At 42.9% G+C, this 26,483-nt stretch overlaps 1 protein-coding gene across 1 annotated transcript in view; it reads right to left on the bottom strand.

Annotated features, from left to right (window-relative positions):
* LOC138480534 (uncharacterized) overlaps positions 1–26,483 on the bottom strand; it is a 1,133,492-nt gene that overhangs the window by 458,546 nt on the left and 648,463 nt on the right. Inside the window, exon 8 of the mRNA XM_069612286.1 lies at positions 18,955–19,047. Within this exon, the coding sequence (XP_069468387.1) occupies positions 18,955–19,047 (93 nt within the window). The remainder of the gene's footprint in view (positions 1–18,954; positions 19,048–26,483) is intronic.

Raw genomic sequence — 26,483 nt, 5'->3', positions numbered from 1 at the left:
TTAAACTGGCTAGTGCTAAAGCAGGACTTTTAGCATAGTACACTTTATAGACTAGATTTCTTATAGTTGAATGATGTGTTGATATCATTTTGATATGATGGAAGGTGCTTTTGCAAATAGGTCCTGAAATGCAGGCTAATGAATGTCCTTGTAGTCCTCTGTATTTGTGCACTGGACAGGTATCCATATTTTACAGCAGTTTCATTTTGATTTTGTCTTTGCCTTTCACATATTGATTGAGGAACTGGCATAAAGATTTGAAAGATTTTCTGGGAATGTTACACATTGACGTGCATGGCCATTTGTATACTGCACATTCTGGTTCAATCGAATGGAGAGGTAATTCTGAGTTTTCTGGGGATATTTATGTAAGCAGTATTTCTTTTTGAATTATGGTATTATCAGGTTTTTCATAACCTCGTCCACTGCTATGTATGGCAATTGTGTTTGTTTGGTTTTTTTTGTATGCTTCTTCATTAAAATATGGCTCTGTGCTTGTTTTGTGACTCCATTCACCTCCACAGATATTTAAGAAGGCTATTTTTGTGGACATTCCGTTTATTGAGAAGTCTTTTTTGCAATTTAGTAGTTAGTTTTGGTAGTGGTTTAATTCTGTTTAACACTAAAATAAATAACTTTCTTTTAAGAAGGATTGCACTGTCTATCAAAGCTTCTAAGATTAATTTACTACAGTAGGTTTTAAGGGTTGTGCATGATTTGTCTCCTGTTTTTATAAGATTCTGAAGGACTCTGTAGTGGAACATTTTTGCTAAAATACTTTTTTTGGTATGGTTACTTGCTAGTATATCAAGATTTATAGGAGCAGTTTTAGCAGTGGTGGTACCTGCATTCTTGTTAATTATTTTCTGTTTCATTTTACATTTTGAAAGAGGGCACACAGTTTCTATACTGAAAGCTTGTTTTGTTTGCTAAATGACTGTATTAGCTGTTTTGTTTGAACATTTTGTACAAACTCTGCTAGAGATGGATGCTTATTTTGGACACTTTTATTTTCATTTGCTCTATTTCTGCGTTGCTTTCTACGGACCTGCTTTGTGGTAGGAATTCTTTGGGGTCTGTTGAAAAAAAAAAGAAGGTCTGGGTTGGGCCGTTCTGCAATGTATGTGTGCTGTGTGCATGAGTGTCTGAGTATGATGGTAAAGATGTATGTGGTGGTGTATGATTTTGCAATGGGCATCTACAATTATTTGAGAAGGCTATTCTTCTATTTCTGTGTTACTATACTGCGGTTCAGATGACAGTAGAAACTGAGCTAGTGGTGAGGAGAAGCACTAATAGTAAATGTAATGGAATAAAATTAAAACCGTTCTTTGTTTTGTAATACTAACATTCTAGGGACTGAGTTATGTTATTTGTTTTCCAGAAAACGGGGATGTATGTGCCATTCTGCCTGCTAATCCCTGTTTAACAAATGGGGATTTGTGGGCAGAATAGTTTAGAAATCTCTGTTTTTTTGGTGCGCAAATTACATGAATGAACTACACAGTGTGTTTGAGTAACAGTAAGAATATTAAGGTAGTATTGTACTTACCCTTTTTTTGTGGAATGAGCAGGTCTCTTCGGATATCTTGTTTGTAGTTCAGATGCTGCTGATTTTCAGGAGCGTGGTCTGCACTGCAATTGTAAAAGAAAGAAGTTAGTATTTTTTTGTGTTTATAGCACTGATGTTAATTTAGATGTTGATGTTTATGTTTTTGTAGTAGTATCCTTGTTTGATATCTGAACATAGTGTTTGCATGCATTTCATTTGACTATGTGCAGCCTTTATATTTTATTTACAAAATGTAAGTTCAACATGGTTTGCAAATGAGTAGAATTCTAAGTGCATGAAATTCACTTGGTTTTTTAAAGCTGTGTTGTAGACAGCAGACAGGTTTGGAAGTGACAGTTGATTATAGTAGATGGGAAAAAGTGCAATAAGTTCATTTTATAGGTTATGCAGGTTTAGTGGCATTACTCTGTTTATATGGATTCATAAGAGTTGTGCATGTACTGTGAATAAAATGTGCATACCTGTAGTTTGTATTCATGCAGGTGGATATGCATGCAGCTGTAAGTAGAAATCTTGGAGACTTGTAGAGTAGTTTTTGTAGTAGGTGCTTTCCAATGATTTGAGACTTGTACTCAGAGTGATCAACAGTACATTTGAAGTGCGGAACTCTGATGATGGAGTTAGATGTAGAGGTCTTGGATGTGATTGGTGGATGGTTGTGTGACTGCGTAGCTGAATCCAATGAGGCAATGGCACCGAGAGTGATGTGGAAAGGGTAGAAGGGCTAGCTAAGAGTTACGCACTCCGGGGACACCACGGCTGTCCGCGGGCAGGGCATGCCACATCTGGGGTTTTCCAGCAAATCCAGCATGGAAAGGGGACTGTAGGGATCAGCCAATCAGATGTTGAGGTTGTGGATTTGTGTTGAAAGAGACTGTGTGTAGTGAAGATGGCAGAGGTGGAGAAAGTCAGGGTGTTGGTGCTTGGAGATATGTTTGTGAATTCTTTACAGCAGTATGCTCAATGCAGGCATGTGGCAAACAATTTCGATGTTAAAGGTGTGGAGGTGGTGTGGAGCACTGTGTCTGATTGCAATGTACAGTGAATTGTACAAGTTTGTGAAGATATGGACAGGATGAACAGTCCGCAGCTGGTAGTTTTGCCCTATGGTGATTTCCATTTGGGCTATGTCAGTGCCCCTATTTTGTTGGCAGATTTGGAACACTTGGTTCAAGCAGTAATGAACATCCTTCCAAATGCCAAAGTTATTTTTTCTGGATTACTACCTAGGGCAATATGGGACATTAGTTCTTTTTTTTGTCCTCAGCAAAACATTGGTAGGTGTGCAATCAACTGATGCATGTGTGCTTTCATGCTTAGAGCTGGTATGGTTTTCTGTAATTATGAGAATATTGATTCCAGTAATGCTGTTTATTTTAAAGAAGATGGCATTTCTTACCTTTTTTTGGGAAATGCTATGCTGTTTTGGAATATAAGGGTTGCTTTGGAGAAGGTTATGTGAAGATTTTATTAGTAAAGTAAGAAGAAAAATAACAAACAAAACTAAATAACAGGTGTCTGTCAAGCATCTGCAAAAGAAAACTAAAAAAAAGGCTGTTATCAGAGCCATCCTCAAAGGGGAAACGGGGCACACTATTTAATTTTACATTCACCACGCTCAGGTTTCCGATATGTCCGCGGACATGGCGGTAGTCCGCGGAGAGCGCGTATCACATACAGGGGTTTTGGGGTGGAGAGGCATGCAAATGAGAATGAGCAGAGCTAGGGATTGATCAGTTAAGTTTACTGGGAGTGTTGTGTAAGGAGAGAGTTTGACAGAACGTCTTTTTCCTGAGAGAAGAACAGATAGCTATGGCTGTGTGTTTCCGAAAACAGATTCTCTGGATTTTGGGAGACACATGGATACATTGGTTGGAGTTTCATGCAGAACGCTGTGGAGTAGCTGCAGATCTTGGATTCCCTCATGTGGAAGTACACTGGTATGGAGTGCGTGGAATGAAGTGGCTGGAATTGGTACCTCTCTGTGCTACTTTAGAGACAGAGCATCATCCAGACATAATTATAATTCATTGTGGAGGGAACAGTTTAGGACATGTATCTGGAATTTCTTTGCAATTTGCAATGAAAGAAGGACTTGGGAAAGTCATGGACATGTTTTCAAATTCCCAAGTAATTTTTTCTCGTATTGCGCAAAGACAAATGTGGCTGCGTTCCTCTTCATTTGGTCCACAAATGGAGATAGCGAGGCACAATGTCAATAATGTTTGTGCCTTTCTAAGAGATGTTGGCATGTCCTCTTTTCACAATGAAAATATTATGTTTCGTAGCACATACATTTTTCGCAGAGATGGAGTCCATCTTACTTATGCTGGCAATCAGATTTTTTTGAGAAATGTAAAAAATCCATTGCAACCTTTTTTGGAATTACAGTCATCTATTTTGCAGTAGATGTTGACGATTTCAAGGTTTTCAAAGACACAAAAACACCAACAAAAGGCTCTTTTCAGAGCCACCACTTCCTCCCAGAGAAAAGTGCATTGGTTTTGCTAGGGCAGCACCCTAAAACTTTATATGTCCTAGAACTGTCTGTGGACTTCTAAAAAATGCACAGGGCCCTGCACTGTTTATTTGCCACTTCTATTTTTAAACTGTGAAATGCGGCTCTGAAAAGAGCTTTTTTTAAATTTTTGTTCTTTTATGTTTTTTTACACATGACACACTAATAGAGGAGGGGAAAGGAGGGTAATGAAGGGACACCAACCACGGGGATAAGAAAGGGCAGGTGGAGAGAGGAAGATGTAGGCTGGGCCTTACTTAGGTAGGTAGCAGGTCTTCTGGGGCTCCGTGACCGCAGTCTCGAAAGCATTTCGAAGACTCTTCCCCCTGCAGAGTACTGCGTCGAGTACATACACAATATTGTGACCCTCGAAAGGTAAGGGTCAACTGCATCGTGAATGGCCTGTGAGGCAGATGGAGGGATGCCCTCTCCCACAGGAGTGTCTCTTGTGCTGAGAGGAGAGGAAACAGAACATGTGGTAGAGTAACTCAACCTACTACGTTCATCACAAGGTACAACCTTGCGAACTGCCCCATCGTGGAACGACTTCAGGTGTCGCTTCATGGATGTCGTACCAAAGCTGTACGAACCACGTCTCCCATGACTCAGCACCATTTTGCACTGGTTGCAGATGACCTTGTTCGCACATGCATTTGGTACGTTATCATTAATGGTAAACAACCGCCACACCCAAGACGCCCGGCGAGTGCTGGTAGTAGGGTGTTCCTCTACCTCATCATCTTCATCCTCTTCATCCTCGTCCTCTACATCCTCATGCCTGTTCCCCTCTGCAGGTCCGTGGGGAGGTGGTGGTGGTGGAGGATTTGTGGGTGGTGCTGAGGCAGATGGAGCAACAGCAGCCATGTATCCCATCAGGGTTGATGAGATAATCTCAGCAAGAGCAGCAAAGGCAGAAAAAGTCAATCTGCAATAGATAGAAGCACAATGAAGATCAGCTTGGGGTGTGGCCTTTTATATGGGTGGAGTGGTGTGCTTCGTGGACAAATAGAACACACCCAAAAAGGTTCCAAAAGTTCCAAAAAGTATGTGGGAAGCCAGGGTCATTGTCTGGGACATGTGCAATGGTGATTTTTTACTGTAAAATAATTTGGATTGTCTGAAAAAGTTCTTTTAAAATGTTCGGGAACTGGACAGTGTCCGCAAATCAGGACACACGCTCTTGTGGGTACGGTCACATGATGACGTCAGGAACACGTCCGCGAAGGGAACGGGTTTCCGCAGGTCACCAAGTGCCGGGAACCGTCATGCACATGCGAGCAGGTGTTCTACGGACAGTGTTTGGATCCTCAACAAATTAAAAGTGCGACACAAGTGAGACAGACAGTTACGGACAGGCGCGATTTTCGCAGGACTTATGGGTGTCGTGTGCATGTGCGTAGATGTTCTACAGACTGTATGGACAGGACACCTCCATTTTGTTTAATACGGACATCCCGGACACCGCGCGTGTTCTTAGGACAGTTTCAACTTGCCTGCGGACAGTACGGACGGGTATAGTGTCCTTAGGACATCTCCATTTTGTTCACTTACGGGCATCCCGGACACCAAGTGTGTTCTAAGAACAGTTCCATCTTGCTTGTGAATGGTACGGACAGGTATAGTGTTCTTAGGACACCCCCATTTTGGCTGATAACGCACAATCCGGACAGGTGCACTGTCCGCAGACACCCCTAATGAAGAATTGAATTAAAAGACACATAATATTTTTTTTTAATTATATACAGATACACAATTTATGAAAGAGAGGGGGAAGCAGAAACTGATACAAATATAGGGGAATTAGGGGTTTGGAGAGGATTGATGGGAGGAGATGAAGGGATTGAAGTCTCATCAAAATGTTTTTCTTGGTGTTGAGGGTTTGGGGATAGTTGACTGGGACATGGAGAGGTGGAACAGGTACATGTGGGATAATAGTATTTAATTTTTTCTTTTATGTGGTCTTCCACAAAATGTTTCAAAAGATTGAAATTTTCCATGAGCATGTCCATTTTATGTTCCATGCCCTGCAGAGTATTTTCCAATGTGTCTTTTTGGTGTATTATTTTCAATGTTTGGATGGTCTGTTAAAAATATATATATATGTTAAGTGCACATAAAGTAATGATTATTAATTTGCTTATAAAGAGAAGTGTCTACCATTAGTATTACTGTCTTCAGACATTTCCTCACGTGGGAAAGTTTCCTCAAGCCATTCCAAAGTACTGGACAATTCTGAGTAAAAAACAAAAATATATTAATTTTAGTGTACCTAATACAGAAAGTTTAGAAATATATAAGAAAAATAAAGTGTACTTACTAGTTTCTGGTAAGTTGTATTCTTACTGTTGTGTAGGTCTGCTGTTGCTCCTAGCTGTGCAGTTTCTGCGAGGTAATAATGTTGGAAGCATATCTTTTTTGTTTTGGTATATTCCATTTTAGTACATGTGGTATTTAAATGGATGGTTGATATGTTACACTTCATATTTATTATTACATATAATGTGTTTATGTGCTGCTTTTTGAACTTATGCAGTGTTTATATGGCATGCTAGAACAATTTAAGATACCTCCTGAGGGTTTGGGTAGTGTTGATGTTGTCCGCGTCCATTTGTGGACATACACACAGTCTACGGACACCAATATCATTAGCAGAGGGTTCAGTATGTACTTTGTTACATGTATATAAAGTAAGGGAATGCTAGTAAACATCTATCAAATTCACACTATGAAAATGTATATTGAGTAAAACACTTTGTTAAAGGGACTTTATGGTTAAGTTGTGCTATTAAAAACCTATGAAATTCTGTAAAAAAAACTTTGTTAAAGGGACATTATGCTTCCAAGTAAATCCGAAAAAAAAACTGAAATTTGTCAGTTATGGTAAGCTAAGCAACCATAACTCTGCCACCACCGTGCACTGCTAAGACTAACACCCAGGACATAAAAGATGACATCACAAATGTCATATATCTTAGACAGTAATAGTTAGGAACAAAAAAATCAAAAAGTAGTTTATTTATAGACTTATACTTTAAATAAGTTCTTACAATATTTCACTTCGGGTCCACTCACAGCATATAAAACATATACATAGGAAAAATACACAATCAGTAAAGTTATCAACTTTTTCTTATTGTTTTGCTGTTTTTTTTTTTTAACGGTACTTTCTCTAAATGTGCTCATATTTGTATTTGCATTAGTTGCTTTAGGGTGCAGTCACATAATGTGATATTTGTACATAGGGAAGTAGTAGATTTGAAGCAGAGCAACTCTTTCTGTGCAGAAAGTTAATCAGTTAGGTTGTGAACACTTTCTGCTTCTACTGCTGCTTTTGTGCATACTTCACTTTCGCTATATATACTCATATTTGTATGCGTTGTTGTGTCTTTGTGTTTTGTATGTAATAATGAAATTATGTAGTAAGTGGTTTTATTAGCTACTTATTACATGTTGCACAGTACACACAACTCTAATAAGAAAGCATTTATCATTTCACTATTCAACATGGTGAGCTTTTGAATATTGCACCTCCATCATGTATGCTGCACACAATGCTTATATTTATACTTGAGTGGCTTAGTATACTGTAAAGAACTTCATAATATAATGCTATTTATTTCAATGCATTGCCTAATGCACTACATAGCTCAAAATATCTATTCCAATTTTCCTTGACACTTTTTCTGTCAGCATTATAACAAGAATTCATGAAAAGTAAATGCACATGTGAAGTTATCAGTGATGTCATCAATGGCATTTGTGATGTCATTTTTGATGTCCTGGGTGTTAGTCTTAGCAGTGCACGGTGGTGGCGTGAGTTATGGTTGCTTAGCTTACCATAACTGGCGAATTTCAGGGGTTTTTCAGTTAAACTTGGAACCATAATGTCCCTTTAACAAAAGTTTTTTTTACTGAATATATATATATATATATATATATATATATATATATATATATATATATATATATATATATATATATATACAGTCAATTGTGAAACGGTCAATTGTGACCCTTTAAAATCGGTCAATTGTTAATTCAAACAATTGTAAAGAAACATTTTGGGTAATACCCCCTCCACATCTTCCCACCAACTCACGCCTGCTTGAAATTTGGATGGTACCACACCTAAAGCTTGGTCTCTGACTTGAGGACTACCTGCATTTCACTAGTTCAAACCCAGCAGCAGGGTATACTTAACCTGTCATAAATTCAGTGTTGTTCCAATGAGGGTAATAATACCTATTATTACATTACCTAGAAGCTGAAAGAATCTAGCATGAAGCGCTATGACCAAAGTGTAATTATATTCCATAAAGCAAACTATTACCAGCACAGACCTGAACTCTGTCCCTGCCCAAAATAAACCATTTGTGGGTGCCTATCCTGCGCATCTCTTTAAAGAAATCAAGCGCTGATCTTCTGTAGGTCTTGGCTAAGCTTCACCCTGTTTTATTCAGCCTGGCTGTTTCTGTCAGAGTACTTGAGTGGCCGCAGTACGATCAGATTTTGGGAGTAGAGCCTCGGCAGTACGTGAATTTAGTGACTTCTGTATCTGTCCTTTTAAGGTCATGGATCTGGCATGCCTGTTTCAGCTTATTCTAAGAAGCTATATGGAGTGGTTGGTCATGCAAGGCGTGCAAGAGAAAACCTGTGAAATGTAAGCCAGGATATCGAGGGTGCTCTGAAGACTGAGGAGAAAGTGCTGAGCAAGTGTAGATTAGAGTTGCGGGGTGCTGGCCATGGGGAATGGGAAGCGAGGGACTGGGGTGGAGTAGAGTGTCGGACTGAAAAGGGAAAAAGAGTAGAAAGGGTGCAGAGGACAGAAAAAGAGAGGAGCAAAGGAGGGGAGAGATGGGAACAAGAACTGAGTGCAGATGAAAGATAGGGATGGTTTGCAGCACAGGGTGACCAGTGTGTGCAAGGGAAAGAGGGGTGCAGGAAAGACCAGAACACGGGTAGAGTGGTGTAGGGCAGAAATGGCATAGGAGGTGCTTTGGATTTTGCAAATGAGAGAAAAATACAGACAAGTGAGAAAGTGCAGAGGGCAGTGTGTCAGAGGAGTGACTCGGTGTGTGTTGCAGGCAAGGGACTTGGGAGAAAAGGGTGTACAGCAGACGAGAATGTGGAGTAGAGAAGGGTACAGAGGGGAGATTGTGTACAAGGAAGAATGGTGCCTCGCCTCATGTTCCCAGATAAAGGGTGCTGTCACAAATGCATCTTATTCTAACACTTGATCCATGCTCACAAGGCCTGCATGAGGACGATTAGAAGTCGTTTGTTGAAATAATTGCAGATATATACATTACACCATTTCTTGTCTGCACATTGACTGGGCCTGATAATACACAAAGTGTTCCCCTCTTCCAGGTGCAGGCCGGCAGGGGAAGGATTTATTAGAGGGAACGTAGGAGCTTGGGCTTGGTGCTCTCCAACTTCCCCAGTGTCATCTGCGCTGCTGTCTGGTTCCTCTCCAGGAAGAGACAGTCATAGCAGGCTGTTCCTGCATCAACTCCCTTTTCACTCAATCCTATCTGCAGCCTAGGTCTGAAGTCAGGGCTAACCCTAAATGAGGTATGTATTCACCTATATATTCACCTCTGACCTGTCCTGTAGTGGGAACTGGTGCCAGGGTGTGTGGCATCTTGCCTTGCGACACAGCATCATGTTAATTGGGCTATTTTAGAAAATTTAATGTGTTTTTGGTGGATGTATGCCACGCAGGCCGTAGCATCTTTTTATGCCATAACCTATTCCTTTAAAAAAACACTAGAATGATCTATAAAGGGCACCTAAAGTGCCCGTTCTGGTTTAGATATAGCCACTGACTTAGGGATGTTTACTACAAAGCCCTGTGTAGTTTATAACTTAATTAGAGCTGAGAACATACTACTGTGTAATACAAATGTCTTATCCAGGGATGCCTTCATCCACTCCTTTTCTCCTTAATTGTTCATTGCAATTGCATTTACATGCACTGTAGTTGTGTCGCACCTGATAGCCTGCCCAAACAATTGTGTGCTCCACTAGCATTTACCAATAGCTGTGTCGCACCTTGTTAGCCTGACTAGACAACTGTGTGCTTCCTTAGCATTTACCAGTAGCTCTGACTCACCTTGTTAGCCTGCCTAGACAACTGTGTGTTTCCATAGCACTCAAATGCACGGGAGCTGTGTCGCACCTCGATAGCCCTGACTGAACCACTGTGCGACTCCCTAGCCAAAACCTGACACCCGACATGACCATTACGGGAGTCTTGTTGAGCATGGCCAAAATTCTGCCAAACTCTCAGACTATCCAGCCCTCTCCATTCTTCTCTCAACTGCAGCAGCTGAAAAATAGCCCGGTCCTCATCAACACAACATACCTGAATCTCCCCTCCTCCATCCTATTCAGAACTTGATTGACCATCCTTTGGAATGTAGCAGGTGCATTCTTTAATCCAAAAGACATAACCTTAAACTGGTAGAGGCCTGCTGGGGTTGAAAATGCAGTTTTCTCCTTGGCATGGTCTGTCAGGGCTATTTGCCAATAGCCTGACGTCAGATCAAATGTACTGAGGTACTTGGCTGCACCAAGTTTATCCACCAGTACATCTGTCCTTGGTAAAGGATCGGAATCAGTCTTAGTGACTGTATTTAGAGCTCTATAGTCCACACAGAATCTCAACTCCTTGGTACTGCCTTTGGTACTAGAACAACTGGACTAGACCATGCACTTGTAGATGGCTTTATAACGCCAAGATTAAACATCTTGTTGACCTCTTCCCTTATGTGGGTTCTCACATGTTCTGACATTCTGTAACCTCGCTTTTCACAAGTAAACAGTCACCAGTGAGAATTTTATGCTGGCCCCAAGGGGTCAAGCCTGGTGAAAGTAAAAACAGGGAGGCAAACTGATTTAACAGAAACATGTGCTCCTCATGTTGTTCAGATGTAAGATTAGAAGAGAGATTAACTCCTTCTATTTTCTCATCCAAAGTTTGGCTTCTGAGGAGGTCAGGTAGAGGTTCACTCTCCTCCTCCTCTTGAGCTGAAGCTAGAAGCAAAGCTCCCACTTCTGGTCTTGAGACATATGCCTTCAGACTGTTGGTATGAAAGACTCTGGGATCCTCCTTAGGTCTGCCTAAATCCACCAGATAGTTCACCTCACCATGTTTACCCACTACCTTGAAGGATGATATCCATTTGTCCTTCAAGGCCATCTGCCTTGTTGGCAACATAACTAGTACAAGCTGTTCTTGAGTAAACCCAACCATGTTCATGCAAATGTTTGACCAGATCCTGACCTGCTTTCAAGTTATTACTAGCTTCTGCCATCATGTGTGACATTCTCCACTGGAGACCTATCACAACGTCAGTCACTCTGACTGGCTTGGAGGAAGGAGCACTCTCCAATCCCTCCTTAATCAGGGCCAAAGGACCTCTGACTGGATGACCATACAGAAGTTCCCTCCTGAGGGACTTGTCTATAAACAAAGAGAAGGCATGGCAGTAGAAGGTCCCACTTTCTTTTAAGGAGTTCCTCTGAAGCACCTATCATTCTCTTCATAGCACGATTAAACCTCTCTACCAGTCCATTTGTTTGTGGATGGTAGGCTGTAGAGAACTTGTAAGTGACACCACAGTTCTTCCACATGGCTTGCATGTAGTGGGCATACAATTGGATCCCCTGTCGGATATAACTTCCTTAGGAAACCCTACTCTGGTAAAAATACCATGTAGAGCCTTAGCCACAGCCTGAGCTGTAACAGTTCCCATAGGTATCACTTTAGGATATCTAGTAGCATGGTCTACTACAATCAGGATAACCCTGTTTCTTGAAGATGTGGGAGGGTCAAGAGGACCAACAATGTCAATGCCCACCCTCTCAAAACGAACTCACACCACTGGGAGAGGCACCAATGGTGCCACATTCTTGGCTCCACTCTTGCCAGAGGTTTGGCAAGTGTGACAGCTCCTACAGAATTTGTCAACTTCTGAACCCATCTTAGGCAAGTATAAGGAGAGCCTTTCCTTGGTCTTTTTGAAGCTCAAATGACCAGCCAAAGGTATCTCATGGGCCAACTGTAGGAACCAGAGCCTGTTTTCTAGGGGCACTGCAATTCTTTTGCAGTCCCCAGGGATAGACTCAGTCGGTTCACTGTACAAGAGGCCATCTTCCAGTGCAACCTATGCTTCCCAACTTCTTGCCCATCAAGTTAAGAAGCTGCCAGGTGTCAAAGACCTTTAAGAGTAGGACACTCTCTTTGTCCTCTGCTGAAGTCTGCCATGTTGGGTCCACCTTCTGCCAGTAAAGACTGCAGCTCAGGATTGTCAAAAGGATCCAGATCTCCAACTAGAGTAATGTCTTCTTCCAGATCTGATTCTTCAGAGACTGGACCAACTACACAGTGTTGTACCTCACACTCAGCCTCAGCAGGTGGAGGAGTTACAGGTGTGACTTTGGACAATCTTGGGGATGTCCTTGTTGGAAGCACAGGGGTGCTATCTGCTTTCTTTTTGGAGGTCCTAGGTTTCCCCTTTGCCTCTTTCTTTCCTGAAATAGCAGTGAGCAACTCCTGTGGAGTAGGGGTGATTGTTTCCTCCATCAATTACCCCGGAGAGCCTCTCAATGTCGTATCCCTTGCAGCTCTAGTGAGCTCCTGTCTCCTCTAACTAGGAGGCTTGGGGGTACTGGACACAACTCCAAGAATGTTCAGGTCATTACCCAACAGCACTCTCCCAGGCACTTCACTCTGCACACTAGCAGGTATCTTGACAGTCATGTCATTCCACTAGATGAGATCTGGTAACTGGGGAAGCATTTGCACAGGGCCTCCAGCTAACTTCGTTAGGTGGTTGGGTGCCTTAGCAACATACTCTACCTTGAAAAATGATTCATAAACCACAGTTATGCTGGCTCCAGTGTCTGTGATGGCAGGGGTCTAATGGCCATTCACAAGAACACTATCTTTATAATACTTTTTAGTATTATCTGGGATGGAATTATAGACATCTAAATTCTGTTGTTCCCACCAACCCAGGGACACTAAAGAAATACTAGCTGAGACTCTCATGGGTTCTTTCAGCCAGTAGTTTCCACTTGACATTGGTACTTCTTCCCCTGGGGAGAAGGCTAAGGAGTCTGTGTGGACCCCTGAAGGGACCCCTGAAGGTTTACCCTTACGTCTGAGATCCCCTTTCACATGGTCAGTTGACCCACAAACATAACATTTCCCAAATGTTCTGATGAATGGGGGTTTGTTCTGACCTCCTTATTGTTTTGTTTGGGGCCCTCTTTTGGATTGGAGGTATTAGAATTGTCCCTATCTTTCTTTGGCTGATTTCCCTCATCCTTCTTCTGAGTTGCCCCAGAATCCTTGTGAATTGCCCTGTTGGCAACCCACAAGTCAGCAGCCTTAGCTAACTTCTTTGGATCTATCTCCCTAGAATCAGCCAAATGCTGTCTGAGCTCAGGAGAACAGGCATCATAAATTGACTCCAACATAACAAGATTGCTCATACCTTCATAAGTGTTCACTCTGTAACCCTTAACCCAACCATCTAAGTTTTTCAAACATTCACATACCCAGGTAGCCCAAGGGGTACCATCATGCTTTTTGATGGTCCTAAACCTCTAAAGGTACTGGAAAGGGGTCTTCCCAAATCTAGGAATTAAAGCTAGCTTCACACACTCACAATCCACCCTATCCACCTCCCCCAACTCCATCACAACATCAGATGCAACAGTGCGTAGCCTAGAGAAGAGCCAAGGAAGCAACTGATTCCCTGTAATGTCTTGAATCCCATGATTATACTCAAACATTGCCAACCAATCCAAAATATCAAGCTTAGCGTCATACATACCCACAATTTCTTTAGGCATACAGGGTCTCTTAGGACTGGAAGACCTCGAAGACTCTGGGAGAGAAGCATTCTCAATAGACAACTTTTTCATTTCTAAAGCATGGTTCAACTCCATTTGTATAAGCTTAACTTCTTGATGCTTTTGTTCAGTTTCAGCATTGATACATTTGAATTCCAATTCAAGCCTCAACTTTTCTAGAGCAATGAATTCAGGACTGAGTGTAGGACCTGTAGGGGTCCCAGTGGACAAAGGTTGAGGTTGCTGAGCAGGTAGACTAGCAGTAAAGCCTACATTGTGAGACACATCTGCCTCATCTAACTCATACATAATAATTGACATATTATCATCCTGATTATTTTACACATTTGCTGGAGGGGAAGGTGTTTCAGACCCACTCCCCAGACTTTGTTTCTCTTACAACCTTTCAATTAATTTGGACGTTTTGCCTTTAACAGAGAGATTTCCATATCAGACATGATTAAAACTTGCTTTTAGTGGTGTTTATCCTTGTGGTTAGTTGAGCCAAGATAATAGCAGCACTCTAAGTTTAATCACTATACTTTATCCTCACCAATGTACACCAGTGCTAGGCAGAATCATATGCAGTATCCTTTGGGAACACCACATACAATTAAGACTACAAGTGCAAGTACAAATTCACCTTTGGTACAAGCCTGTTCTACACAATAAAGTGGTAGTGATGGCTGAGCAGCCAGACTTATCCCAAGATTAAAGTGAGCAGTATCAGACGTTACACAAAGGACAGCAATGACCATGGTTCAAGCAAACACTGACTCGAGGTTTCTGAGTAAAAGAATATACATTTATTTACACATCAGTTGTAAAACAGTTCACTAATGTAAAGCAGCAGAAAATAACAATCTTAATACACTACACACCACCCAATGAATTCTGGACAAGTTAAGCTCAAAATTAAGTGTGTGCAAAATGGCACTCCAGCAATTTAAAAAGGGAGGGAAAGACAAGGTTATCAACAATCAATAAGCACCAACACGTAAGTAGGCAGGGCAATCTAGAAAATGCTTACTACAACTAGGATTCAAATCCATAGGCCTGAGCCAATGTTAGTGGGTCAGCGTCTTTGCTTAAGATCACACAGTTCAGAGTAGTTCATGGTTAAGTATTTGGCAAAAGTTTGAAACGAAGTTGGTCGGAAGAAAAGTTATTTAAAAGAGTAGAGAAGGACAAGCCCTTGGATTGGCAAAAGATTTCAAACACGTTCACTGCGTTCGGACAGAACGAACAACCGGATTTGAACAGTACCTTATTAGAGGAAGAATGCTGTAGCTGAGTCAGAAGTTCATGGCTGGTCCTGCAGGCTCACAGTTCCCGAAGCAACTGTCAGACTGACAAGACGAAGGAAGACTGGAGGGTCCTGCACTGCCCAGGGAAGAAACCAGCAGCAGAGCAAAGCGACGAATAAAAGGTGCGCTCCTTAAAACCCAAACAGGGTCTGGTCCTCCTGGCTATCCGGTGCACTGCAGCTGTGCACAGCAAATGCGACCAGGAGAGGGAGGCCTTGCTTGGTGTTTAGTGAACTGGTTGGTCCCACCAGCTCATCTTCTCCGTCATCAGATCTTCTCCGTCATCAGAATTTAGGAGATTCTGACCCGCAGCAGGGCTTCACCGGGAGGTTCAGTAGTTGCAGCCATCCTCTTCCTTCAGCTTCTCTTCGGTTCTCTTGATCCAGTGGAGATTCTGCCTTCCAAGTCCCAGAGACCTGCTTTTTATGCAGTTTTCCCCCATTCACACACATCCTGGCTGTCAATCACACAGCAGGGTGGCTCTCCTGACAGACAGTCACCTAGCTAATCAAAAAAGAGTCTCTACATCCTGTCCACCCTAGACTCTCAGGCACCTGAGGAGGGCTTTCTTTGCAGAAGCCCATCAAAGGACGCCAAACAAAGGAACCAAACCTGATTTGGCGCGCAGAGTAAAACACAAGAAAGACCTTTACAAAAAGAAATGGCAAATAAACCCAGCCTGAACCAAATAAAATGAAAAGGGGTACAGCGAATTAAAGTTTAAGGCTGCAAACATAGCCTAAAACAGTACCTAGGCTATTTTCATAGACCGTGGTAGGAAAGAAATGGTACATACCACTGCCACCAGCCGAATCTTAAAGAAATTGGAACAAAATAATGTTCCATGAGAAACAGACGAAAAGGGATAACTATTAACCCTTTCCAGTACTCCATTGAAGTTAGTTTGTACTGGGTCTGTGATTTTAAAAAAGACTAGTAAAGTCAATGGCAACTTTACATGTCTCTGGGAGACAGTAGTCAGTCCCAGAAATGGAGTTTAAAGTGGGAAGTCTAAAAGACAACCCTGTGTCACTGCACTAAAGGTGCTGTGTGGCACACAGTAAAAAGATGATGCCTATGGAGAAGGTGAGACTCTACAGTCCATGAACACAAAAATGTACAACACATAGCCTAAAACACATGTAAGAGTGGGAAAAAAAGGCTCACACTCTTACCAGGTGAAAAAAATAAATCCTAGAAATCCAGCAAAGCTGCTGAAGGACTCAGTGGGCAGGGGAAATTAGCCATTCCGGAGAATTCTCCCTAACAGGGCCAATACCAAGCTGGCAGGCGAATGCCGGCACCACCCCAAAGGCCCACACTGAAGACCCTGTTTGCCCCTGTTCTTGGTGCATGGAGTCCGCAACCAATAAACCAATACATGCCCAGCAATGCTGACCATTGCTGGGCATGTATTGCCGACATTTGGCCTACCGCACATCTTCAGCTTGCTACATTGTCACGGAACACCCCCCCCTTAATTCAATCAAAGCCTACACCTGGGCCTACAACCTTTACAAGCTGATTGGCCAGTCTACTGCAAGCTCCCTAGACCCCCTTCACCTCCACCGGAACATAGCGACCGCCTAATCCTGCCCCCCTGTCTCACACACAGGCGCCAAACAACTTTTCAGCCCGGGGCTTTCACCTCAGGAAACCGCTCAACCCAACATAATTGTGCGCACAATGGTGAACCTTCTGTAGCCTTGTTAACAGCGCCACACTTAATTAGCCCTCTCTGCCTGTATAACTGCATATCCATGGCAACTCTCTGCCTGCATAATTGACTGTATAACTGCATGCTCACAGCAGGTCACCGCAAACAAGGTTGTGCTGCATCCTGCCCCACCATGCCAGACTGCTGCGACATCACACTCATGGCAGCTGTGTCGTACCTTGTTAGCCTGACTAGACAACTTTGTGCTCCTTGTTAGCCTGCCTAGACAACTGTGTGCTCCCTTAGCATTTACCAGTAGCTGTGCCGCACCTTGTTAGCCTGCCTAGACAACTGTGTGCTCCTTGTTAGCCTGCCTAGACAACTGTGTGCTCCCTTAGCATTTACCAGTAGCTGTGCCGCACCTTGTTAGCCTGCCTAGACAACTTTGTTATGCCTTAGCATTTGCCAGTAGCTGTGTCGCACCTTGTTAGCCTGCCTAGACAACTGTGTGTCCCTAAGCATTTACCAGTAGCTGTGTCGCACCTTGTTAGCCTGCCCAGACTACCTATCCGTATTCTGTGGTAGCCATTTGTGTGTGTTTTCTTTTAAAAGTTAATTTGGTTGCGGGCATTCATCACAGTGCAATTTTCCCCTAAAAAAAGAACTAATAACACTTAAGATGAAAGCCCCAAAGTGGGACTAGAAATAACTTCTGTATTCTGGGGGAGAAAGGACTGGTAACGTTGCCAGGCCTTCACAGAGCCCTAGCCAGTCATTGCTTTGTTGGGGCCTACTTTGGCTTGGGATGGTGGGTTGTTACTAGCCATCTGCAGCCTCGAACAAGGGTGCTATCTCTCTAATATCTTCTAAGATCTTTCAGAAGAGCTCACAGAAGTCAAGCTTGATCATTTTGTAACATGGTTTCCATTCTCAGGGTGCTCTTTAAAGAAACTGGTAGACGCTAAAACGGTTCTCTTTAAGAGTCCAGATTGTACCAAATAGATTTGTGAAACTTACAACTATTGTTTCCTCACCACAAAATGATGTTACCCATCCAATACATGTTTACTTGTGTGGACTCATACAATAGTAATGTTACAGAATCATTCAAGTTGACCCATTGAACAAAACATCCTATTTCCTACCATGAGTAGTCCCATTTTGATAAGCAAGTAAACGTTATACAAACAAGCTTTGAAACCTGAAAAAAGTCAATTCAATTAAAGGAGAAAAGCACACCAAAATGATCCGTACAGGAGACAGTTTAAATACTTCAAATAGAGTGCAGAAGGTTGTGACCATGGCTGAGAAATCATCTTTTATGTTGGAGGTGGTGGCTCATTATCTGACTGAGGAGAAATGCGAGGTTGTTCTAATGATTCTCTGAAATGAAATGTTTGACATGTTGGATCATTCAAAGTATTGGATCAATTTCAGTACAGTTAGCAGTTATGTGTTAAAATATCCAGTCACCAGGGCACAGTTCCCTTCGCTAGATGGTTGTTTTGTTAGCCATTTTAGTTTACACTCTAACTAGTCTCTATTCTTAATCATTGGTGTCAAGCATTAATTGATTTAGAGATCCCAGTGTATTTGCTTTGCTATTCAGATCTCATCAATGGATATGTGTATGTGCTATATCTTTGTATAACGTGTTTCATATTGCATGAACACAGCTGCAGTGCAGAAAATACTTATATATGATTTGGAATGTTGAAGTGTATATATGGAAGCTTACTGGTGATCTACTTATTGAATTGTTTAATTTTGAGTTTGGTGTTAGTTTGCTGGCAGTGTCCATTGTACTGATATGTTTGGGCTGATAATTGACCTTCTAATGAATAATGTGGTTTAACAACACCCCAATCCATTTAGCATAGATCTCACAATGCATATATAAACAAGAAAGTTCAAAAGGTTAACATGTCATCCTGCACATTGATTATCTGAAATAGTTTTAGTGATTGTAATGAGCTCAAATATTTTTATATTCATGTTCATATGAAAAAGTTTTCATGCAATGAACACTTACCACTTCCCTTATCTGCTTGCCCGTCATTAAATTGTGGGTTATTAACAGCAACTTGCACATTTTTCCAATTGTCAGGAGTTGGGATGTTTACCCCTGGAATTCGAAAATACTTTGGTCATACATCGTATACATCATAAATGCATATACTAAACTGCACATGAACCCTGTGACATTGTGCATAATTAATTTTTAAATCTACTTTAATGTGTTAATAGTTTACATTAAGCCATTCACATATACAATATAAATATCAAAATAAATACATACATCTTTCAATACAGATAAAGATAGTATTCAACAATAGGTAATGATTAACATACAATATATTTAAACAACTCAGTATAACATATACTTTTTCATTCTTTTCAGAGGAATCTGAAATCAATACACCAATTATTAGTCTGATTGATTTCAATTTCTCCTCAATGAATTGACAGACAATTAACTTTGGTAACATTATTGAAACCTGCCTGCCAGATATAATACATTGCCAAAAACACTCACTTTGTAGGAAACTTGCCCAAACATGCTTAACTGTTTCCTATTTAATTGTTCACAACATATTAACAGATGTTTCAATGTCTCAATAATATTCTCTTTTTTGTGTAAGTGAAATATTCTATGAGACGAAGGAGTACAAGTCTAGATCACAATACATCTCAGAGTAAAGGCTACTGAAAACCATAAGCATGCATTCATGATGCTTCTTTTTTAAGTACATCTTATTACATAGGGATTTAGCTCCCTAGGTTTAGGGCAGCCATGCAAGATATTAGCATATACATTTCTAGATAGCTCAAATTCATACACCATTTGTGAATTTTGTATTTCTTTCAAACATCTTTCATAAAGTCGACTGGCATGTTTGTTTTTTAGAATCAAAATTTGCATATTCAACCAAATCACTTTTCCTCTCACCAGGGTATCATGTAGAAATAAAGGTAACATATTTGCTGTTGCATGTCATAAACTCAGATATAATCTCAGTAACCTTAATCTCAATATAGCAATACCTCCGGAGCCGGCAGGCTGGTTCAGGTGTTTACAGCCCGTGTCCAAGTTACTGGCCCATGCAAAGCAAGGCTATTAACGATGGGCCATAGTGGTGTTACCACCAAGCTGGCCCGCTATCAATGGTGTTGTTGAAATTAGCAGCCAAGATTTTAATTCAGGGGTGGTGACAGTAACCTATGGGTTTGAATGAACAGGATGCATGCTTGCAGTGTCCCTTTTATTCAAACAAATACTTGCCTAAAATAGACACCAAGATGAGGGAGCAGCAGGTGCAGTGGCGCTACTGCCAAATGAATCAGGTAAGTGGGGTAGGGTTGGGTCGGGAAAGGGGAACAGCAGGGAGGAAGGTAGGGCAGACTCTGTCAACTTGCAGTTTGCTCGGAACTTGGGTTTGGATCATGGGATTCAGCATGTGATCTGAGCAAGCTGATTGGCTGTGGCGCATGCCCCGGGTGCTAAGAACATATTCAAGGAAAAAAGTGCAAGTTCAATTCTTATCAAATGAATGGGAAAACCTGGAGGTAGCCCCAGAATGTTTGCCAGATCATGCCATCTGTATGATTCAGCCAAACGTTACAATCTAGTAAATACTGGTGGTTAAACTTCAGTTAAACTTCAGTCCCCATTCCTACTGTCAAACTTGTTTAATTGAAATGTTAATCTTTTAGAAAATATTTTGTTTGTTACCAACAGCATCTTTCTTAATCTACCTGCCTCTACTCTCCGTCCTTTACAACTTACCCAGAACAGGACTGCAAGATTTGTCCTTAGCCTCAAGCCCTGGGATCGTATCTCTCCAGCTCTGAAATCTCTCCATTGGCTCCCTGTGGATGCAAGGATTAAATTCAAAACCCTCTGCATTGTCCACAAGGCTTTCTGGGGCCTGGGTCCAACATACCTTCAGCTATCCCTCTGCAAATACCTCCCATCTCGTGCACTCCGCTCCTCTACCTCTAACTCCCTCAGGGTCAGTCGTTTCTCAATGAAACAAGCTGGGGGTAGATCTCTGTCTTCAGGCTGGGGCCTCCCTCTGGAACAGCTTGCCTGCCACTCTAAAACTTGAGGAGAACCATCTCTGGTTCCGGAAGCACCTCAAAACCTTCCTCTTTGCTTGTGCCTTCTCCTCCCCTCTCCCCTGTTGATTCTGCTCTCCCTTGGCACCATGTACCTGGCCACCCTCTGTCCTCTGGGCCCAGGCACCTACTCATCTTGCCACCCTCACACACTGCCTCCAGGCCACCCCCTGCACTGGGGTCTGTATATGTACCCATACAGCCCTCCCCTTTTCTTCCTGCACTTTCAGACCTACACGGCCTGCTGCCATAAACCCAGCAATTGCCACTTGCTGGCTGCACTCCCATTGTTTGTTGCCTTTTTATTTATTATTTTATTATTATTTTTGTTTTTTTCCTTCTCGCTCCACACTCTCCTTTTGTTCCCCCTTCCATGCACTTCTCCCCCTTCTCCCTCTACCCTGCACTTGAACGTTCTCAATGTCACTGGGCCTAGTAAGATCGTTGTTTTTTCTCCCCTGCCTGGTCGCGCTCTGAAACACTTGTTTATGAGCGCGATAGAAATAAAATATCAATCTATCAATTAATCTACCAAAAATATCTGCTTTCCTCATTTTGGAATATATGTGCATTCCTAAATAACAAAATGTATCAAGTTTTTCAAGATTCTTGTTATCGTTTTGCCAAATCGTTTTACTGTTCAACCTTCTTCTGCCTGTACATGTGGCCTTTGATTTACATGCTTTTTTTGCCTTAGAGTATATCAAAATGGCATTTTAGCTCCTCTGTAGTCTTATCATAGTGACTTCAAGTAGGACTAGGTCATCTCCATAAGCAAGGGAAAGAATATGGAAACTGGCTAATATGGGAGGAAACATCTGGTATTCATAAAAAAAAATTGTGTCAGTATCGGAAATGTATAAGAGGAACAACAACCCAGATTAGTTGAACACTTTGTGTCAGCATTATAGCTTCAAATAAGTTAGTAAGCATTGCTTCTCAAAGACTAGTATCACTCTTAAGAACCATGCTCAGTATGCCGCCCGGTAAAACTACTAAAGAACTAATTTTATTGATTTTTCCCCTAGTAGGTGATACCAAAATGCCAGTCTGCCAATTGTCTCTAGAGAATGTGTAAAGGTGGAATGCCTTTACCACAACATTCTATTTTTAAATCTAAGCCATGCCTTCTTATTTATTGCGCCTATCTGTGTCACTGCTGATGTTAAACCCTGTTTATTCAGTAAAGATCAGAACGTTCTGTCATCTGTACCATTAATAACTTCTAGCATTGCACCCTACTGTAAACACACAGTTTCCAGCTTCGTTCTCACCCAATTTTTTATTGTTTTTCTTTTCTTAACTATTAGACAATAATGTACCTAACATTTTTCAAATGATAAACATTCTCTTTTCCGACTTTGAATTTCAACATCACATTTATTTTCTAATTGTCATTTTAGTTCCATGTGTAGCATGTCCAAGTGCATGTTGTGCCTAGCTAGAATAATTTTCAGCAAACAGCACACAACAACCATTTTTGAAGATACCAGTCCATATTAAACTTACATCTAAAAGTGTTGCACATGTGTCTGATATTGGATGACTATAATGGTTGGACTAATTATGTCCTAAGGTAAAATGCAATGGTCAAGATATATTTATTCAACATTTTTCTTTACCGCCGTTTTATATTCATTCTGAAGGTGTAAACCAATGTGGCCACTGAGGTGTCATTTCATGTATATCGACCTCAAATTACCCCTGTAACATTGTCATTACCCAGGTTCTAAGGAATCTGAAAGATTGATGTACTTCCTTCAGCTTCTGGTAAGTGATTATCTCAAGGACTCACTTCTCCTGTGATGTTTATAATTAGCTAGGTATTTTGCATTTTAATAATTGATGAGTAATACAGGGTCAGCCTTAAGATCATTGGACCACATTCAAATAGGCATGAGATCTCTGAAAATGTTTACAGGCCGATTCATGGAATTAATGTGCGCTGAAAATTCCTGTGCAAGCGTGCGAAGGCGTGCGAATTGCAGCGCAAGTGTGAAAATCGCAGCGAAACCCACGCACAGCGATTCATGGAAGATCGTGCGTGTAAAAAATCCATGGATGTGCGCTACAATCCTGTGATGCGCACGCTTGCGCACACGTAATCAAACAGTGTGCGCTACGTGCACAGCGAAAGCGCACATAGCGCAGCGCACACAACAAAAGTAGGCGTAACACGGGGCGTAACACACGGAATGGGGAACAACGCGTGAAAATGTGGGCGTCACGGGGGAAGTACAGGAGGCAAATGCGCGGAAAGCCCACACGCGTGCCTACAACACGTGTTCATGGAATCGAACGGGGCCAACGCGTGCGCCAAAAAAGACGAGCTAATCCGAAACACGTACGCCAGCACGAAGCAGGCGTACGTGGACCCACGCAGCATAAAAGTGCGCGCAAAAAAAACACAAGCTCAGACGCTAAGATGAATATACCGTTCCTTGCAGCAGTGGGCGTGGGATACCGCAGGAAGAGGAGGAGGATAGTCAGGGCCAGAATTTTTACACCCAGAACCAGCCTTTTTGGGATGCCTGATAACCAGGTGTATTGGAGGTACAGGTTTCCACCTCACATAATACTCAACCTGGTGAGTGAGTGGGAGGATGACCTCATATCACCCACCCTGTGCTCCCAAGCACTGAGCCCCTTCAAAAAGGTGCTCAATGTACTGCACCTCTTGGCCACTGGTTCATTTCAGAGGACAAGTGCCACGCAGTCACGCTGCCTGCAGCAGGTGTTGGCCATCATGACTGCATGCCCATCAGTCCGCAGGCACATATACCTGCCCAGAACACCTGCAGAAAGGCAGGCTGTTGTACAGGATTTTTACGGGGTGGCACACTTTCCCAAAGTGCTAGGTGCCATTGACTGCACCCATGTGGCTCTACGTCCTCCCAGGGCAACTGAGCCCATCTACAGAAACCAAAGCACTGGCATTCCATCAATGTGCAGGTAGTATGTGATGCCAAGGGAATCATCACCTCAGTATATGCCAACTATCCAGGGTCCACCCATGACAGAATGTCAACCCTAAACCGGGACCTAGAAGCTATGCGGCATGGCGATACATGGCTGCTTGGTGAGTATAAATGCCCCTGCACATGCATGCATGTCAGATACTGAGTAATGTCACAACCCCACTAATGATACCCATCATCACCTCCCCAGGGGACAGTGCCTACCCTCTGAGCACCCACATGATGACACCAATTCGGAACCCCACAATACCACACAAGGTAAGATACAACACATCCCATATTGCAACCCTGGGCATAGTGGAGCGCACATTCGGAGTGCCCAAGTCACACTTTCGCTCCCTTGACCGCTCTGGTGGGCAGCTGCTATACGCAGAAGTGAGCAGGATTATAGTGGCAGCATGTGTCCTGCACAACGTTGCAACACGCCGGGTCCTGCCGGTGGACATGGTAGTGCCCCCACATCCCCAACCACAAGCACGGCTGCTGCGCATGGGGGGGAAAGGGCACATGGTGAGGCAGCCCGTACGCAGCTGGTGGCTAATTACTTCACCTAAAATCACACCCCTGTGGAGTGCACACAGCCCTGGCACATACCAGCTGACAATCAATGATGATGACATAAAGGACAGTCAACTGTCACAACCATACCAGCCTGAGATTGGTCACCTGGAAGTGATACATTGTGTGCATCCTTACCTACCCAAAGACAACCAATGCTGTGTCACAAAAAGACACACATTTATGATGCATGAATGACTACCCCCTTGCAAAATACAACATGAAAATAGCGCCATGTCACCCAACCCCTCCCCATCTCTGCCACCCAACACACCATGGCATGTCCTGCAATGTAAAAGCAAACAAAGGAATGCATAAACCATGACACAAGTGTCACAAAGTGCACTGTCAAAATGGAAACAGGCCACAGACAATATGCTCCCACTAATCAATAACAAACAGCACACATGACCAAATACTTACCAGCGACACAATACAGCAACACAGCATGAATCATTGCCAAAATATGACAGTACAAACTCAAAGTAATGTAAGTCATACAACTTCAATAAGCCAGCACATCGACCCCTTCCAACTCCACAGTGTTGCTGTCAGGCAAATGTGTCAGTGTACTGCATACAACATGAACTGCATCTGCAAAGGAGACGGCCTTGTGAAGACATGAAGAAGGTACCTGCGAATAAGGAGGAAGACATGGATGCACAAGCACATATCAATATACCATGCAGTGTTCGATACAAAAACAAACCCCACTAGGGATGTCCCCACAGTTATGACTACAGACTGCCCAAACAGCTCATGGGAGCCCAATGTCACTGTGTAAGTCACTGTCACTTGGTCACACCCTTTGCGAGCCCATGGAAATGGGAAGCATGAGGGGTGTGTGTGTCAGGAACCCAAGCATCTAACCCAAACACAGGACAAGCCTGCATGTGCCCAGCCGGAATACACAGTGGATGCCCACGGGAGTCACACAAGGCAACAAACTGTGTAAAAAAAAAAATCAACAATGGCCATGTGGAGGCCAGGGGGGGAGGCCACCCAGGAGGTCCGAGGTCAGGGTGCACACCAACACGCACCTGTGTGGATGTTGCGAGAAAAAAAAACACTTCCATGGGCTCATGGCCTGCATGGCTATGCTACTGTGGGAGAAGTGTTGCTGATGCTCTCATCACCCTCTGCTGCTGCATCAGGAGGTGGTGGTGCTATGGGAGGCAGCCCACGCAAATCCCTGGTATGGTCCTCCATGGCAGCTAGCATGGGAGTGTGGAAGGTCTCGTTCTGGAGTATGATAGCACAGAGATCCCCATGCAGCACCAGACAGGTTGCCTGCATTTCTGCACGCATGGCCTCCCGTGATGCCCGGATCTCCTCCCGAGTTGCCTGCAGCTCAGCTGAGAGTGAACGTGTGAGCCGCTCCAGGTGCTGTTCTGTCCTCCCTCAAATTTGTGGAAGCCTCAAGTTCAACAAAAGTCTCCCTGAGGTTATGGAATGCTACCTTCAGAGCTTCCCTGTGGCCCTGTGACTCTTTGGAAATGGCTTCCCACAGAGTCTCCAGTGCCGCCCATCGGTCCCTGTTGGACGCCAACATGTCTTCCCTGTGTGATTGTCAAATGGAGTCTGTTGCCGGCTGTTGTTGCTCCATCTGCCTTTCAGGGGGGATAATGGAAGTGGCCACCCTCTCCATTGTCTGAGCCATCAATTCAACTGATGCTGCCTGTTGGGTTGCCATACCGTACATGGCGTTCTCCCATACAGTATTGCCTGGTGGCGTACGGCCGCCGCGTCGGCGGGCACCACACCTGTTTGGGGCAAGGGGATCTGCACCTTGCTGTGCTGGCACTGCCTGAGGCTGCAGGACTGGATTCCCCGTCTGATTTGCTGGCCCAGGAACAGGATCAGATGTTGTGGAGTGTGACCCTGCATCCGTAACCACCAACGGCGG

This window comes from Ambystoma mexicanum, chromosome 5p (genome assembly GCF_040938575.1).
Source record: "Ambystoma mexicanum isolate Mex_15411 chromosome 5p, UKY_AmexF1_1, whole genome shotgun sequence".
NCBI classification, from domain to species: domain Eukaryota; kingdom Metazoa; phylum Chordata; class Amphibia; order Caudata; family Ambystomatidae; genus Ambystoma; species Ambystoma mexicanum.
This window is presented reverse-complemented; position numbering and strand designations above follow the sequence as displayed.